Here is a 13,239-nt window from a genome sequence, read left to right as displayed (position 1 = left end):
GATGCTGCAGCGCCCTGAACAACCAAGACAGTTAAGTCTGTGCCGTGCTGTGCTGGGTCCTGGGAACCACTTCTGCCCCCACCTTGCTGCCTTTGTGTGGGTGGGGACCCAGAGTTGTGATGGCACACAGGCTCCACCCTCTCTACATAGGAGCGACCCTAGCCAAGAACTCCAACTCCAGAGAAGGGATGCCACATAAGTTCCCTGAGGCTTGGAGGTGTGGTCCTTCTTCCTCAGCTGGTTTTTCTGGTTTTCTCAGGGACTGTAGCACGCGTGCTTGCTTCAGTGTTCCCAAGGGCTTTTGGAAACCCTTGCAGGGATTTGTTTCCCTGCAAAGAGTCCAGAGAAGCTAGAGAAGCTACTAAGGTCTGGCATCTGTGCAGCTGCGCTGCGTGCCACCTAGGAGAGGACCCCCATCCATGCCGTGTGCTTGGTACAGCACGCACTCTCACACCTCTGCACACATGCACACAGAGTGCTGGCTTTGGGTGGTAACAGATGATTCCTGGTGCACTAATTACTCTTCAGTCCCACAGTGGGAAAGTTACTGTTATTTAAAAAATCCTCCTTCCAGCCTTCTGTTTGAAGGACATGATTAGAAGAAAAAGTTTGATGCTGCGATTCTTGTTAGCCCAGGAGAAGCTTTCAGGCTTAGGCTGTGGACTAGCAATGACAGCACTCAGAGAACTTAGTAAGGTGACTTTCTTGCCGGGCACAGTGACACATGCCTGTGACCCCAGTGGCTCAGGAGGTTGAGGCATGAGGATTGCAAGTTCAAAGCCAACCTCAGCATCTTAGCAAGATCCTAAGCAACTCAGCAAGACTCTGTCTCCATAAATCAAAATAAGCAAGTAAATAAAAAGGGCTGTGGATGTGGCTCAGTGGTAAAGTGCCCCTGGGTTCAATCCCCAGTACTGGAAAAAAAAAGACTCCCCAAAACAAGCAAAAAAATACTTTCTTTTTCAACGTTTACATTTTCCTGATGCTATTCTACTTAGAGTACGTGGAACTGGCTTTCCGAATAGGATGATCTCCTTTAAACATAAAACAAATTGATTTCAGGAAAAGTGCTCAAGAAGCAATGGTACAGATGACATGCAGGCACGACAAATCGTGAGGACCCGTGCAAACAGCTGAGTCAGGTGTGGGCGTGCAGCGGGAGAAGAGGCCAGCACAACATGGGCGTGGGGCCCACGTGGTCTTGGCTCCATATGTGTCCTCTTCAGGAAACCTGCGGGCCACGGGAGCTGGGCCTGGTGGAGAGTGCCACTGTTCCAGAGAAACCCTCCTGGGTCCCCGCTGGGCTCCACCACAGCAGCCCTCTATCACAGCCCTTCGGGGGACATCATAGGAGCTGCTGTGCTCCTATGACACGTGCCTTTCCTCCCCTGTCTTTCCAGAATGCCTCTCCTCTTGCCAACCTTTGCCTGCTTTGTGAAGTAACCATCAGTGTGAAACGAGCTTCTCTTTCCTTCCCAGTGGGCAGTGAGGCCCACTGTCCCTGAGGTGTGGCGGCTGTGGTGAGCTGGGAGGGCTGCACCCAGCCGCAGCAGGGTTGGGGCTTGGAGGTGCAGGACTCTGTGCCACCTTGTGAGAGCTGTGTGTGTCTGGAGGCCTCATGAGTGCGTGTGTGGGTCACTGTTGCCCAGGATGATGGCGTGTGCTGCCTTCATTTCTAAGTGCCCACACTGCGGGCCCTCACACACACCCCATCGCCCACGGAGGACCTGCACAGTGCGCTTCTCTTGTTCTCCTCTGCTCTGGAAGGATGTAATCACTAACTGGTTTTGAGCAAAGACTGATGAGGTGTTGACTGGGGTTTGACGATCCAGGATTAGGGAGCAGAGGGTGGTTTGGGGTAGGTTGAAGGCCATGGTGGAGGGGCCTGTCTCGGCCATTGCCAGAGGCCCTAGAGCCCCAAGTGGATCTAACACCACTGCAGCTTCCCTGAGCACAGGGTGCTTACCAGGCAAGCTAGGTACAGGGCAAGTCCCTGGGTCCCCACTCCCACTAGACCACCCCACCCAGGTACCCTGGGGCTGTTGTGGGGCTTTATCTGCAGCCCCACAGGTTAGTTCCCTGGGGTGGGGCAGAGGACACAGGCCGTGAGAGCAGTCGCCAGGCAGCTCTTCAGCCGGGCTCTGGGACTCGGCATGAAGCCTTCCCAGCTGAGAGTGCTTCAGCTCCTCGCCCGAGTCCCTCGTGGCTCTGAAGCACCTCTCCCATGAGGCACTTCACTATCTGTAATTAAAACCCCTCCGGGAAATGGAGCTGCATCTTTGGCTGCGCATTCGTTGCTGAGCAGAGCAGCCTCAGCACCAGGCTGGTGCGGGTCCGTGTTGCCCGGAGCTCTCCTGGGACTTGCCAGCTTCTTCTGCGATGGCAGGTGACACCGAATCTTCCAGGTCTGACTCTGGTTGCAGAAAGGTAGCGTCTCTGGGCCATCCAGCAGAATCCAGGCTCTGTCCTGCCTCCTGAAACATCTTTCTCACATCTCAGATGGACAGCCGACAGCCCCGCAGACCTGCGTACCACCTCACAGAGCGGCTGGAGGGTCTGCACCCCAAGGCAGCTGAGGCCCCGTAGTTATGACCCTCCAGCCACCTGTGTCCTTCCTGATGCTCTCTGTCCTTAGACGTTTCTTTCTGGTACTGGGGATTGAAACCAGGGATGCACTACCACTGAGCCACTGTCATTTTTATTTGAGGACAGTGCCTTGCTAAGCTGCCCGGGTCAGCCTTGCACTTGAGATCCTCCTGCCTCAGCCTGCCAAGTCGCTGAGGTTACAGGTGTGTGCCACCATGCCTGGCTTGTCTTTAAGACTTAGCATGTTTTTTTGGATCCTTTGGCAATTCAGATGGACTTGAGCCTCCCCATTTTGTCTATGTTTTAGCCGTGGCCAATGGTAATACCTCAGACACTCGACCACCAGCTGTCTGTGGCAGGGCCCATTTGTGGAAAACCCTATTTGGCCTTCCATGGTGTAATCACTTTCATGGTGCTCAGTCCCAAGTTTCCAAGCTGATGTCACTGAAGGGAGCCTTGAGAGGAGATGGGATGGGCACCAGCAGCTGTCACCAGCAGGCAGAGCCGCCCCAACACATGCTATGTGGCAATGTGCTACACACAACACACACACACACACACACACACACGGGACTCACCTGCCACACGCACACACTGGAATGGAAAGGAGGTCAGCTAAACAACATTTACTTCTTGTGGTTCCTGCACTCTGATAGTTTAAAGAAACTGTTGGGGTCCTAGGTTCTGGCCTAGCAAGCACCCTGCTGTCAGGTACACCCCAGGTGCACTAGACCTGCTTAGAAATGGGCCCAGGGGCCTTGGCAACCGTGCCAAAGCTTCCAGAACAGGCCCTTCCATGTCCCTTTACAAAGTGCTGTTTCCACCTCAAATTTGCTTTCACGATTTGCTGTGTGGTCTGCGTGAGTTGAGCCATGCAGTGTGGCAGGTGTCTATTTGTGCCAGACCCCACTGGACATTGCCTGTGTGAAGGCACACTTGCTGCTTCCTTGTGAGACTCCCCCTGGCTCACCTGGCTCCCGAAGGACCCTCTCAGGTGCACTCCCTTGAGCTCTCAGCTCCAACCCACCCCCTGTCGCTGCAGAACTCTGAATCCTCCAAGTCAGGCCTTCAATTTGACATCATGTCTGGATCCAGAGTGAGGGAGACGGACATCATCTTACACTTGAGTTTGGACACGTACTATAGCATCAGGGGCCCACATGCTCATGATCTGGAGGCAGACAGAGAAGGGGCAAGAGGTCAATTCTAGGGACGCCTTAAATTCTTAGTTTAGTGACTGGTCTTCACAGATGGGACCTCTGAAACACACAGTTATCTGGGGCAGCTGAGGTGGTGCACCCTCATTCTTCTCTGGTCCGCGTGCTTCTTCGTCAGCCGTGGCGCTCAGTGAGGGAGGAGATCTTAAGACATGAGCTAGGCTCTTGGCGGGCCTCACCCTCCCAGGTCACGTCCAGTGCCTCTGTGCAGAAGCACGTCAACTTGGTTAGACCCTGTGTCACAAAGAGGATCCCAGCCTGTTAGGGGATGACTTCCGTGACCCGGGGTCCTGTCTGTCCTTATGCAGAGCCCATGTGAACCGACCCCCTTGAAGAAATTGTACAGCTCACTCATATGGCTTCGCCACGGGCGCCAGAAATGAGCTGCCTCTTGCCCAAGGTCAGCAAAAGGGATTGTGAGAATACAGGAGCTTGTTAAGGAGCACTGGGGTGCTGAGGAACTGGCTTGGGTGTAGGCGGTAACCCCCAAATCGAAGGGGCGCGGCGTCTGGTGGAAAAGAGCCTGGCTCAAGGCTGCACCCGGGACACCGCTCCACCTGCTTCCTGCTCTCCAGGGTTCAGGGTCCAGGAAGAGGGAATCAGAATGTCCCAGCTCTGGCCACACAGCCTGCCCGGTGGAAGGAGAGGATCAGCACCCGATGCTCCTCCCACCAGACCCTCTCCATTGGGAAGAGGCGAGGAAGAATGCTGAGGCGGCCAGGCACCGGCCAGAGGGGCGGCAGGGACATGGAGCAGCGGAAGCAAAAGGAAAGAAACTCCCACGTGTGCACAGGTGTCTGTTCTCATCAAGAATCAAAGACAAGGACTGGGTACTTTCCTAGGTCAACTAGGGCATCTTGTGGCTGTTTTGCTTCTCCGTCGGGGAGATGGAAAGATCACGTCCTCAGCAGTGACCTGGGCACGCGGCGGGGAAACCTCTGTGGCACTAGCTCTCCTGCAGCCGCCACCTCCAGGGGCATGCCCACCACATGGAGGCCCAGAGGAGGCTGGGGGAGGCTGGGTTTCTTTGTGTGCTTCCTGGTCCTGTGCTGTTGTGACCACGTCCCCATCCGGGTCTACGGCTCTCTCTGTAGGTCTGGGGTTCTATGTCATTAACATCTACAGCTATGTTGGGGGCTCGCCCAGGAGTGAGTGCCTGTTCCAGGCCTCTGACATATCCCAGTGGGCGGGATGGACCTGCTGCCCGTCTGCCTGCAGCCCACACTAGTTGGGAGAGACCTAAGCAGGCAGGACCAGCTGCAGGAAGCTCACCGAGGGCAGTCTGGGGCTGGAGCCTGTTCCCTGGGCCTCTCACCCACCTTTCCTGTGGCAGCCCAGAGGCAGTCACCCGGGCTCCACGGCGCGCGTTTGAATATCGTCACTCAGTCTGTCGTTGGCTTTTATCTATTCGACCAGCTCTTCTTACAAAATTGCAACCTGAGTGTTTCTTGATTGCTTTAAAAAAATCACCAATGCCATGTATTTTATTTTTTAGAGCTTTCTTACATAGGTTTATTTCTGTGGATTTCTTAGCAAGAGCTCTCCGGAAAGCTGGGTCTTAGTGTCATATCAGCTGATGCATGAGCCGCTGCTACCTCTAGGGGAGCGCTCCTCCGTGGTGAGCACTATGGCCAGTAGAGGGTCACAGGCACGTCAAAGCACCCGGAGCCTGGGGGCTCGTGACTTAACCGCCCTGTGCCTCCGTCTCCCTGTCTACAAGGCGAGGATGACCAGGACAGCAATATCTGCTCTCCGTCTGCTGTGAGGTCCCAGTGAGGGAGACTGGGGCAGCGGCTGGCACATGGCGATCAAGTCCAAGCCAGTTGGTGCCCACGTTCCCTTTCTGCCCTGGGGGCTGAGGTGCTGCTCTGGATGCAGGATGTTCTGAGCTCGGCTTGGGTTTCCCATTAACGCGCCTTTGATCTCCGTTCACCCGTTTCCGCAGAGCGTGCGGCTCCGGCTCGCAGGGGCACCTTGTGTGGGTGCGTTCCTGGGTTCTTTGATGAGGAGTGCAGGGAGCACACTTGGTCTGGGCATGACAGCTTAATGACTTTCCACAATAACTTCTCATATCAAAGATTATTTCCCTGAAGCCCGGGAGCTGAAACACTATATTTTTGCTAGGAAATAAACAAACTTGCAAGAAGGAAATGAGAATTTTCTCTGCTGCTTGCAACAATTTGCCTTTAAAAATTTCATAACATGTGCTTTCATTAAATAAAAATATCCACCCTTCCTTTCCTTTTTATCTTGTGTTTTGTTCCACTTGGCTTCCCTAAGAGATTTGAAAATGAACTGATGTGGAAGATAAACCCAGAAAAACTCAATGCAGTTTGTAGCTTCATCTTCAGCGATGTTGTTAGACCTTCAGCGAAATTCTAGTTAAAGCACCAGGTACTTGGAGGCCGTACAAGCCTGGAGTTGTTTCCTTGACAAATCATTTTTCCCTGAATGTGTGATCTTGAGAGCCGAAGCATGCTAGTAAAATTAAAAAGAAGGATTTCTAGCTAAAAGTCATCACAAGTAAAATATGAATGTGAAAGTTAGTCTGTGGGCCAGGAGGGCGTTCATAGGTGGTTTGCTGTGTCTCTGCTGGAGGCTGGGGTCACGGTGTCCTCATCTGAACAAAGGAAGCAGGATAGGTGCTGGACAGTAGGGCGAGCTGGGGCTGGTTCACCTGGAGGATGTCCCCAGGCACAGAGGGTGTGCGGACACTGCATGGCCTGGGGAGGGCCAGGGGGCTCCAGGGGAAGGGAAGGAGCCCCAGCCTGGCAGTGACAGGAGGACGGGGACCTGCCTTACAGAGGTGGTGCAGGCTGTGCTTCGGAGACTGAGTAGGTCATGGGCACAGGGGTGATGTTGCTGGGGAGATTGGGACTTAGATGGGTACAGAGGGCGAACTGGGGGTGAGTAGGGAGGTGTTCCTGGGACCACATGAGTTTTCTATGAACTGTTTGATGAAGCACTTGGAGCAGAAGCCGGAGGGGCAAGAGACGCAGGAGAGCTTGGTTTTAAGGATCCAGGCGTCAGAGTCACTGCCTGAATTTGCATACTGGCCCAGTGTCCTTCCAGCAGCTGTGTGATCCTGGTGAGGTTACACGACCTCTCTGAGCATTAGTGTCCTCATGTGTAGAAAGGGACAATGATAGCGGGATTATGGCAAGGACTGAGTTAATGTGTGTGGCGGGCTCAGCACGGGGCTCAGCCCAGGTCTGGCACCGAGTGAGAGGCAGAGCATGGACTCTAACACGTACAGTGGCGGAAAACACCAAGTTGCTCATGAGTTTTTCTAGGAATAATGTCAAATTTCTTCTGCATCCTTACGCATCCACCCCTGAGGCAGGCCGGCACAGTGGTTCCCAGTGGTGTGGTGCCAGGGCTGCCCAGGCCCCAGCACACTGTTCACCCTCCAGGGAGAAGCTGGAGGACTTGCTGGGGAGCTCTGGCCACCGTACTGCTCATGGCTCCTGTGAGCTCCTATGCTCATGTGACACCAGGATATGATGCAGGGCTGTGTGAGCAGGGCCATGTAGGATGGGCTGCATGCCCCTTGCACAGCTAGGGTGGCTCTGTTCAGGTCCTCTCCCAAGGACTGCAGGAAAGGGAAGTAGCCAGCCCCCTGCCCATTTCCCTCCTGACCACACTCTTTAGAGACCTGCTATGTCACTGTGAGCTTCCTGACACTGATTAGTGTTGAGTCCAACACGTAGGGATGCCAGGGGTGTCAATAAACCTAACGCTACTTACCCTTGTGGGGAGCCCGGCAGCCCAGAGTGGTTCAGTGGAATGCCTGGGGTACAGCGCACACACGAAGCATTTTCTTACCAGAGGATAGTGCACGCACGATTCTAGGAAGCAGCATGGTGTCAGCCAGAGGGACAGCCTCCAGTCTTCAGAGCTGTCTGGCTTGCCGTTCCCCACTCCCACTGGAGGTGTAAATGAGAACAGGACTTGGTTCTGCCGACTCCCAGCGCCTCCAAGCCCTAGGCAGACGCGGACACTGCGTGCTCTGCTCACACCCTCGTCGGCCTGTGATCTGAGGCCATGTCGAGGATTCTGTGACAGGTTTGCATAAACTTAAGGTGTTTTCAGTTATTTTAAAGTCGTGCTGTTGACCACTCGTGGAGGGATGGTCCGGCAAGATGGCAGCCTCCAGGTGGGTTGGGAAGAGCTTGTGGTTAGGTGGGGCAGATGTGGTGAGGAAGGACGTCCTGTTGCCTCGTGCGAGTGGGCTGATGGGGGAGGAGGGCCCTCTGGCAGCTACACTGAGCCTACCCACCCACACAGCTCATCGCACACAGCATCACGGGGGTTCTGGTCAGGAATGGGGTGCTGGCTCCCTTGGCACAGTGATCCCTTGGCCACCCCAGTGGCTTCCTTTCCTCTGTAGTCCCAGGTGCTCGGGGGTCCCATCCCTGGGAAGGACACTTTTTGATTTAGCTTATACACATGCTCCTTGACTTACACTGGGGCTCCTCCCTGCAAACCGTCGTAAGTGGGAAATATCATTATGTCAAAAGTGCGCCAAGTCGACCTGCTCCGTGGCCAGCCCTGACTGTGCTCAGAGCCTTTGCCTTGGGCCACACTGGGCAGGTCACTTAGCACAAAGCCTCGTTGCAGAAAGTCCTGCTCACTCATGTGGTGTCTTAAACACTGTCCTGGAGGTGGTCACATGGGTGCTTGCGCCCTTCCCAACCTAGAGAATCCAAGTGGAGCCCTGGTGAGCCTGCACGCCTGTGCAGTGTTGTCTCAGTAGTGTGGCCTGACACACTCATGCTTGCTGTTCTCAGAAGGGCTTGGATGAGCAGCGGTGGGCTCTGCGCTCTTCAGAGGTAGGTGCAGGTCCGAACAGGGACAGCATTGTAAGGCCGAGTGCTCAGTAACCCTGGCCACAGCTGGTGCTCTCGTGTCACAGATGAGGAAACAGAGGTTCAGAGAAGCTCGTGAACAATGCCTCTGCATGCTTATGCAGTGCTGAAAGCCCAGGTCCTGCCTTCAAGGAGTGAAAGTTATGGGGATAGTGTATCAGCTTGAAAATACTGCCACTCGTTTTGGCCTTGATTTAACAAACATATCAGTCTCCAGGGACATGCTGGGACAAGCACAGCTGTCCCAAAGGACATCTTCCAGACAGATGGAAAAAGGAATTAAACCCAAACTGGAGGATATTAGGTTGTGACTAATTGCAAAGTTTGCACTTGGCTTTTTAAGTTTTCCAGATGGCATTTACATGCCATAAAGCACGACCATTTTAGAGCGTGCAGTCCGGTGGCTTCTAGTATATCCACACAGCTGTGCACCCTATCCCCATTCCAGGTTGTTTTCTCCACCCCAAGAGGACGTTCTGTGTCCACTAACTAGTCACCTTCTCTTCCCTCCCCTGACTTGGTGCCTCGGCATCCCCTGGTTACCAGCCTGCTCCCCGCCTCTGCAGATGCGCTTGCGCAGGGCATCTCACACAGTGGGCCCGCACCCTGGGGGCCTTTCCCGTCTGGCTAGTGTATGTTTCCAGGCTTCCCTGGCCACAGCCCAGACCAGCCGTCCCTTCTGACTGGCACTCCCTTGTGCAGGTAAACACGTGGTGATCATTCATTCCTCAGTGGATGGACATGTCCTTGCCTTTAAGACTGTATTTCCAGAGGGCTCCCGGACCCCCTGGATGCCCTGCCCTAGGCCTGCTCAGGGTGTCCTCTTTCTGCAGAAGTTGAGGACAGTCTTCACGTGCACCGGTAGCAAACAGCCTCACTGCAGGGCTTGGGGTGCCACTGCTGCTCCTCCCAGGACCTCAGGTCACCCGAGGGCTCCCATGCCTGCCCAGGGGTCTGCCTCCTGCAGGAGATGCATAACTGCCCCCCTCCTCTCCTGGGGTCCCTTCTGCCACTGTTTTTACTGCTTCATCGCCAGACTCAGGACATAGTTTCCTTTATTGTTTTCCTTTCAGGACAGTGGAGTCTGGCTGTGTTGCCACCACCTGATTCTCTGGGACCGGCACTCATTGGTCTGTCTCTCTCTTTTTAGGTTGACCCCGTGTTCACCAGGGAAGTGAAAGCCAGGGTGAAGAGGTAAGGGAGGGGAAGAGACGCTTTGCATGAGGGGCCCAAGTGGCCAGTGAAAGGCACAGTTCTCTCCCCCGCAGTCCCAGGAGCTGCGCCAAGCACCTTGCTGCTGTCACGCCTTTTAATCCTCCCACGATCCTATGAGATCCTGTTTTTGGCCCCCTTGTCCAGGCAAGGAAACTGATAGGTCAAGAACCTAAGACGTTCATCTTACTTATCTTCAGGGAATGGCCAGGGAGACCCCTTGAGAATCACATTGGCAAAACTTGAAAAGAGTTTGGAGGAATGCAGGGAAACTGCCCCGTCTCACGCCCGGAGGATGAGGTGGCAACTGCTCCGGCCTCCTGGAGAGCAGATGTCAAAGTGCCTCTTAGACATTGCACTTGTCTGCCAGGGACGAGACCCGGCTCCCTGGGCTCAGCAAGCTGAGGCTTAGAGGCTCACCAAGACAACCTGACAGTGGCTGGTCGGAGAATGAAGTGGGGACCTGGCTGAGACCTCAGGGCCTTTGCTCTCCTATCTCTGTGCTGACAGTGTGGCTGAGGCTCCCACCTCTCAGGTGACCAGGTGGCCACAGGACTGCACCCTCTGTGTCCTGCAGTTCAGTGGGAAGGCAGAAAAGGGCAAAGGCCAGAGGGACCTGTCTCCTGGTTATGTCACCCCCCTGTGGCGGGATTTCCCTCCAGCCCCAGAGCCTCTCTCCCTGGCCTCCCTGGCCCCCCCGACAGCAAAGAGGTCCGCGGTGCTGCTCCTCATCCCCAGCGGAGCAGGGACGTGTCTGCCTCTCATGAGGCAGATGCCCTGGGGGACGGCACGGTGCGGAAGGGGAGAGAGAAGCTTCAAGATGGTGGTTGTGGGGTGACAACCCGCATGTGAGGTTGGGGGTGACAATTGGTCAGAAAACAGAACAGCCAGACCAAGACGACAAGCTGTGTGTCTCTTTCACTACATCTCTCTTTTAATATTCCCACTTATGATCTTTTATATACAATTATTTAATTATCTTGTAGTATTTAATTATCTTTTAATATTTCTGCTATTTATTGCTATTCATTTTGCCCTCACTAGTGTTCATAAAGTCATTTGGGGAAAGGTTGAATTATTAGAGAGGTGTTGTTTTCCTGGTCCTACCCAGGAAAGGGCAAAAGCTGTCTGACTCTCTGTGTTTCAGAGCATGTATCTCCCTAGTGAAGCTGGTCCCAAATGGAAGCCCGAGTTTCAGTCCCTTTGTCACCTGGGTGTGGCCCACTGTGCCTCCTCACCCTAGGGTGGCCTTCCCTTTCCAAAGCCTCCACCAGCACCTCCAGCGTTGACCCACATGTCCCTCCTTGGGGGCCGTGGCCAGCAGCCCCTCCTGGGCCAGCTGGATGCAGCCCCTCCTGCTCTGTTTCAGGGCCGCCGGGGTCCGGCTGATGGGGGAGATGCAGCAGGAGGACCTGCATGCAGCCTTGAGGAACTGCTTCGCTCTGGTGAACAGCTCTGTCTCTGAGGGCATGTCGGCCGCCATTCTGGAGGTAACCGTGTGAGGGGGCTCAGCGTGGGCTGAGACAGTCTCTCCGTCCCCCACTTGTGACAGTGATGTCTTTGTCAGTAACACTCCCCAAGCTGAAAGAGCAAAGCAGCATGACCTGCGGAGTTTAAAGCCCCCTTGCAGTTCAATCTGGGCCTCCAAAATGTCACCCCATTGCCCACGGCCACCACCCTCACCAAGTACAGAGACAAATAGATTCGGCCTTTGTTGTCCCCCGACCCTCTGGGTCGCTTCCCAGGAAGACCACGGAGCTGTTCGCAAGCAGCCTGTTTCATGCCACCTCTCCTCTGGTTGCGCTGTCCTGAGCAGAAGAGTTGCACCCTATCCCTGCAGGGGAGGGGACGGTGGTGCAGTGGACGTGGGTTGGCTCTGTCCTCTGTCTAGTGTTGGGGACACTCCATGGCCACGTGTGCATCTCCAGCACAGCTCTGCAGGCAGCAGCCAGACCTGTCTGTGTTTGCAGGGCTGAGACCACCCAAGTAGGGCTCTGCTCAGGGAGTCCTGGTGGTCTCTGCTGGGCAGTGCGTGCGCTGTGAGAGGGCATCAGTCTGGTGTCTACTTCGTAACCTGACCCCCTAAAGCATCCCTTGTCACTGGAGAGCTTTCTGGGAAAGGGAATGTGATCAGAGTGGCTTAACTGCTTCACTCTGAGTCCCCAAGATGGCTCTGGCACACGCCCACCGCACGGGCTTTCCCTTCTCTGGTGCCGAGTCTGGTTCCCTACATCCAGGGACCGTGCAGGGTGCGCTCCTGTGTGATCCCGCAGCTGGCCACAGTCTTAGTGTCCTGTCTATAGTGCACGTGCTTTGGCCTGCACCAAACTTACTGACAAAAGGTACGATTTTTAAAGTTAGGGTTTCAGACAACATGGTAAAGTAGGACAAGAAAATACTCTCCCTAAATTTAAGAAATGATTAGAGTTAATGTTTTCTTCTAATCTGACATCATTTGGGAAGAAACACTCGGGAGCCAGTAGAAGCTAAACGCCGAGGCCAGAATTCGGCACTGGGAGGCTTTGACAGCACAGAGTGAGAACCTGCAGTGGCTTCTCTCCCACAAGGTGTCCACGCCCAGGTCTGTGCTTGCCAATCACACCAGCTCCACTGGGCTCTCAGCCACAGCATGGGAACATCACCGTCCACCCTTCCTTTTAGCTCTGCATATGTACATTCTTAGAATGCACCCTTACGGCTGCTGAGTCGCTCCTTTGTATGGAAATACACACTTTTTTCAACTTCTTAAGAAAAGGTAAAGCGGAGCCGGGGAATGATTTTATAACTAGCACACACAGCACTTCATCGCAGATGAATTGCTGTCAAACCTCATTTACTTCAAAGGAAAGGCAGCTGTTGGCAATTCTGCCTGCCTTAAAATGTTGATGTTGTGTTCCTTTTGAAAAGTCCAAAATAACCTTTGGACGAAGGCTTCTGAATGGAACTGATTGTGGAGGCTGAACAGGGGTGCGCTTCATTAGGGGCAATTCAAGTAGCCCAGCGGCTCATCACCGAGTGGGCATGTTACATCTGAAGGAAATGATCTTTGACCTGTCAGAATCTGCTCGCTTCCCCATGGAAGCATGTGAGAGTGCCACTTGCTAAAGCACATTCTCCCCAACAGTGGGCTGGGTGCACGGCAGTAGGGTGAATAGTCCTGAAACCATAGCTCCTTCCAAGTTTGAGCTGAGTCGAGTCCTGAGTTCTGCGTAGAATTGCGTTAAAAGAACACCAAGAACCATTTTCTATCCTTGTCTTCCTAATTCACACACCGCTCCTTCTCTGTGTCTGCTCCCTTCTCTCTCTCTCTCTCTCTCTCTCTCTCTCTCTCTCTCTCTCTCTCTCTCTCTCTCTCT

The 13,239-nt window shown here is 54.2% G+C and overlaps 1 protein-coding gene across 4 annotated transcripts in view; it reads left to right on the top strand.

Moving 5' to 3' along the window:
* Glt1d1 (glycosyltransferase 1 domain containing 1) overlaps nucleotides 1–13,239 on the top strand; it is a 62,695-nt gene that overhangs the window by 33,832 nt on the left and 15,624 nt on the right. For 3 of the 4 annotated variants that reach the window (XM_015505618.2, XM_015505619.2, XM_048785909.1), the window contains exons 9-10: nucleotides 9,822–9,865; nucleotides 11,253–11,373. The exons of the other annotated variant lie outside the window; for it this stretch is intronic. In XM_015505618.2, coding sequence (XP_015361104.1) covers nucleotides 9,822–9,865; nucleotides 11,253–11,373 — 165 coding nt within the window. The remainder of the gene's footprint in view (nucleotides 1–9,821; nucleotides 9,866–11,252; nucleotides 11,374–13,239) is intronic. 4 annotated transcript variants of the gene reach the window in all.

The sequence above is a fragment of the Marmota marmota genome, unplaced genomic scaffold (genome assembly GCF_001458135.2).
Source record: "Marmota marmota marmota unplaced genomic scaffold, marMar, whole genome shotgun sequence".
Taxonomy (NCBI): Eukaryota; Metazoa; Chordata; class Mammalia; order Rodentia; family Sciuridae; genus Marmota; species Marmota marmota.
Note: the sequence above shows the minus strand (reverse complement) of the source record. Positions and strands in the feature narration are given on the sequence as shown.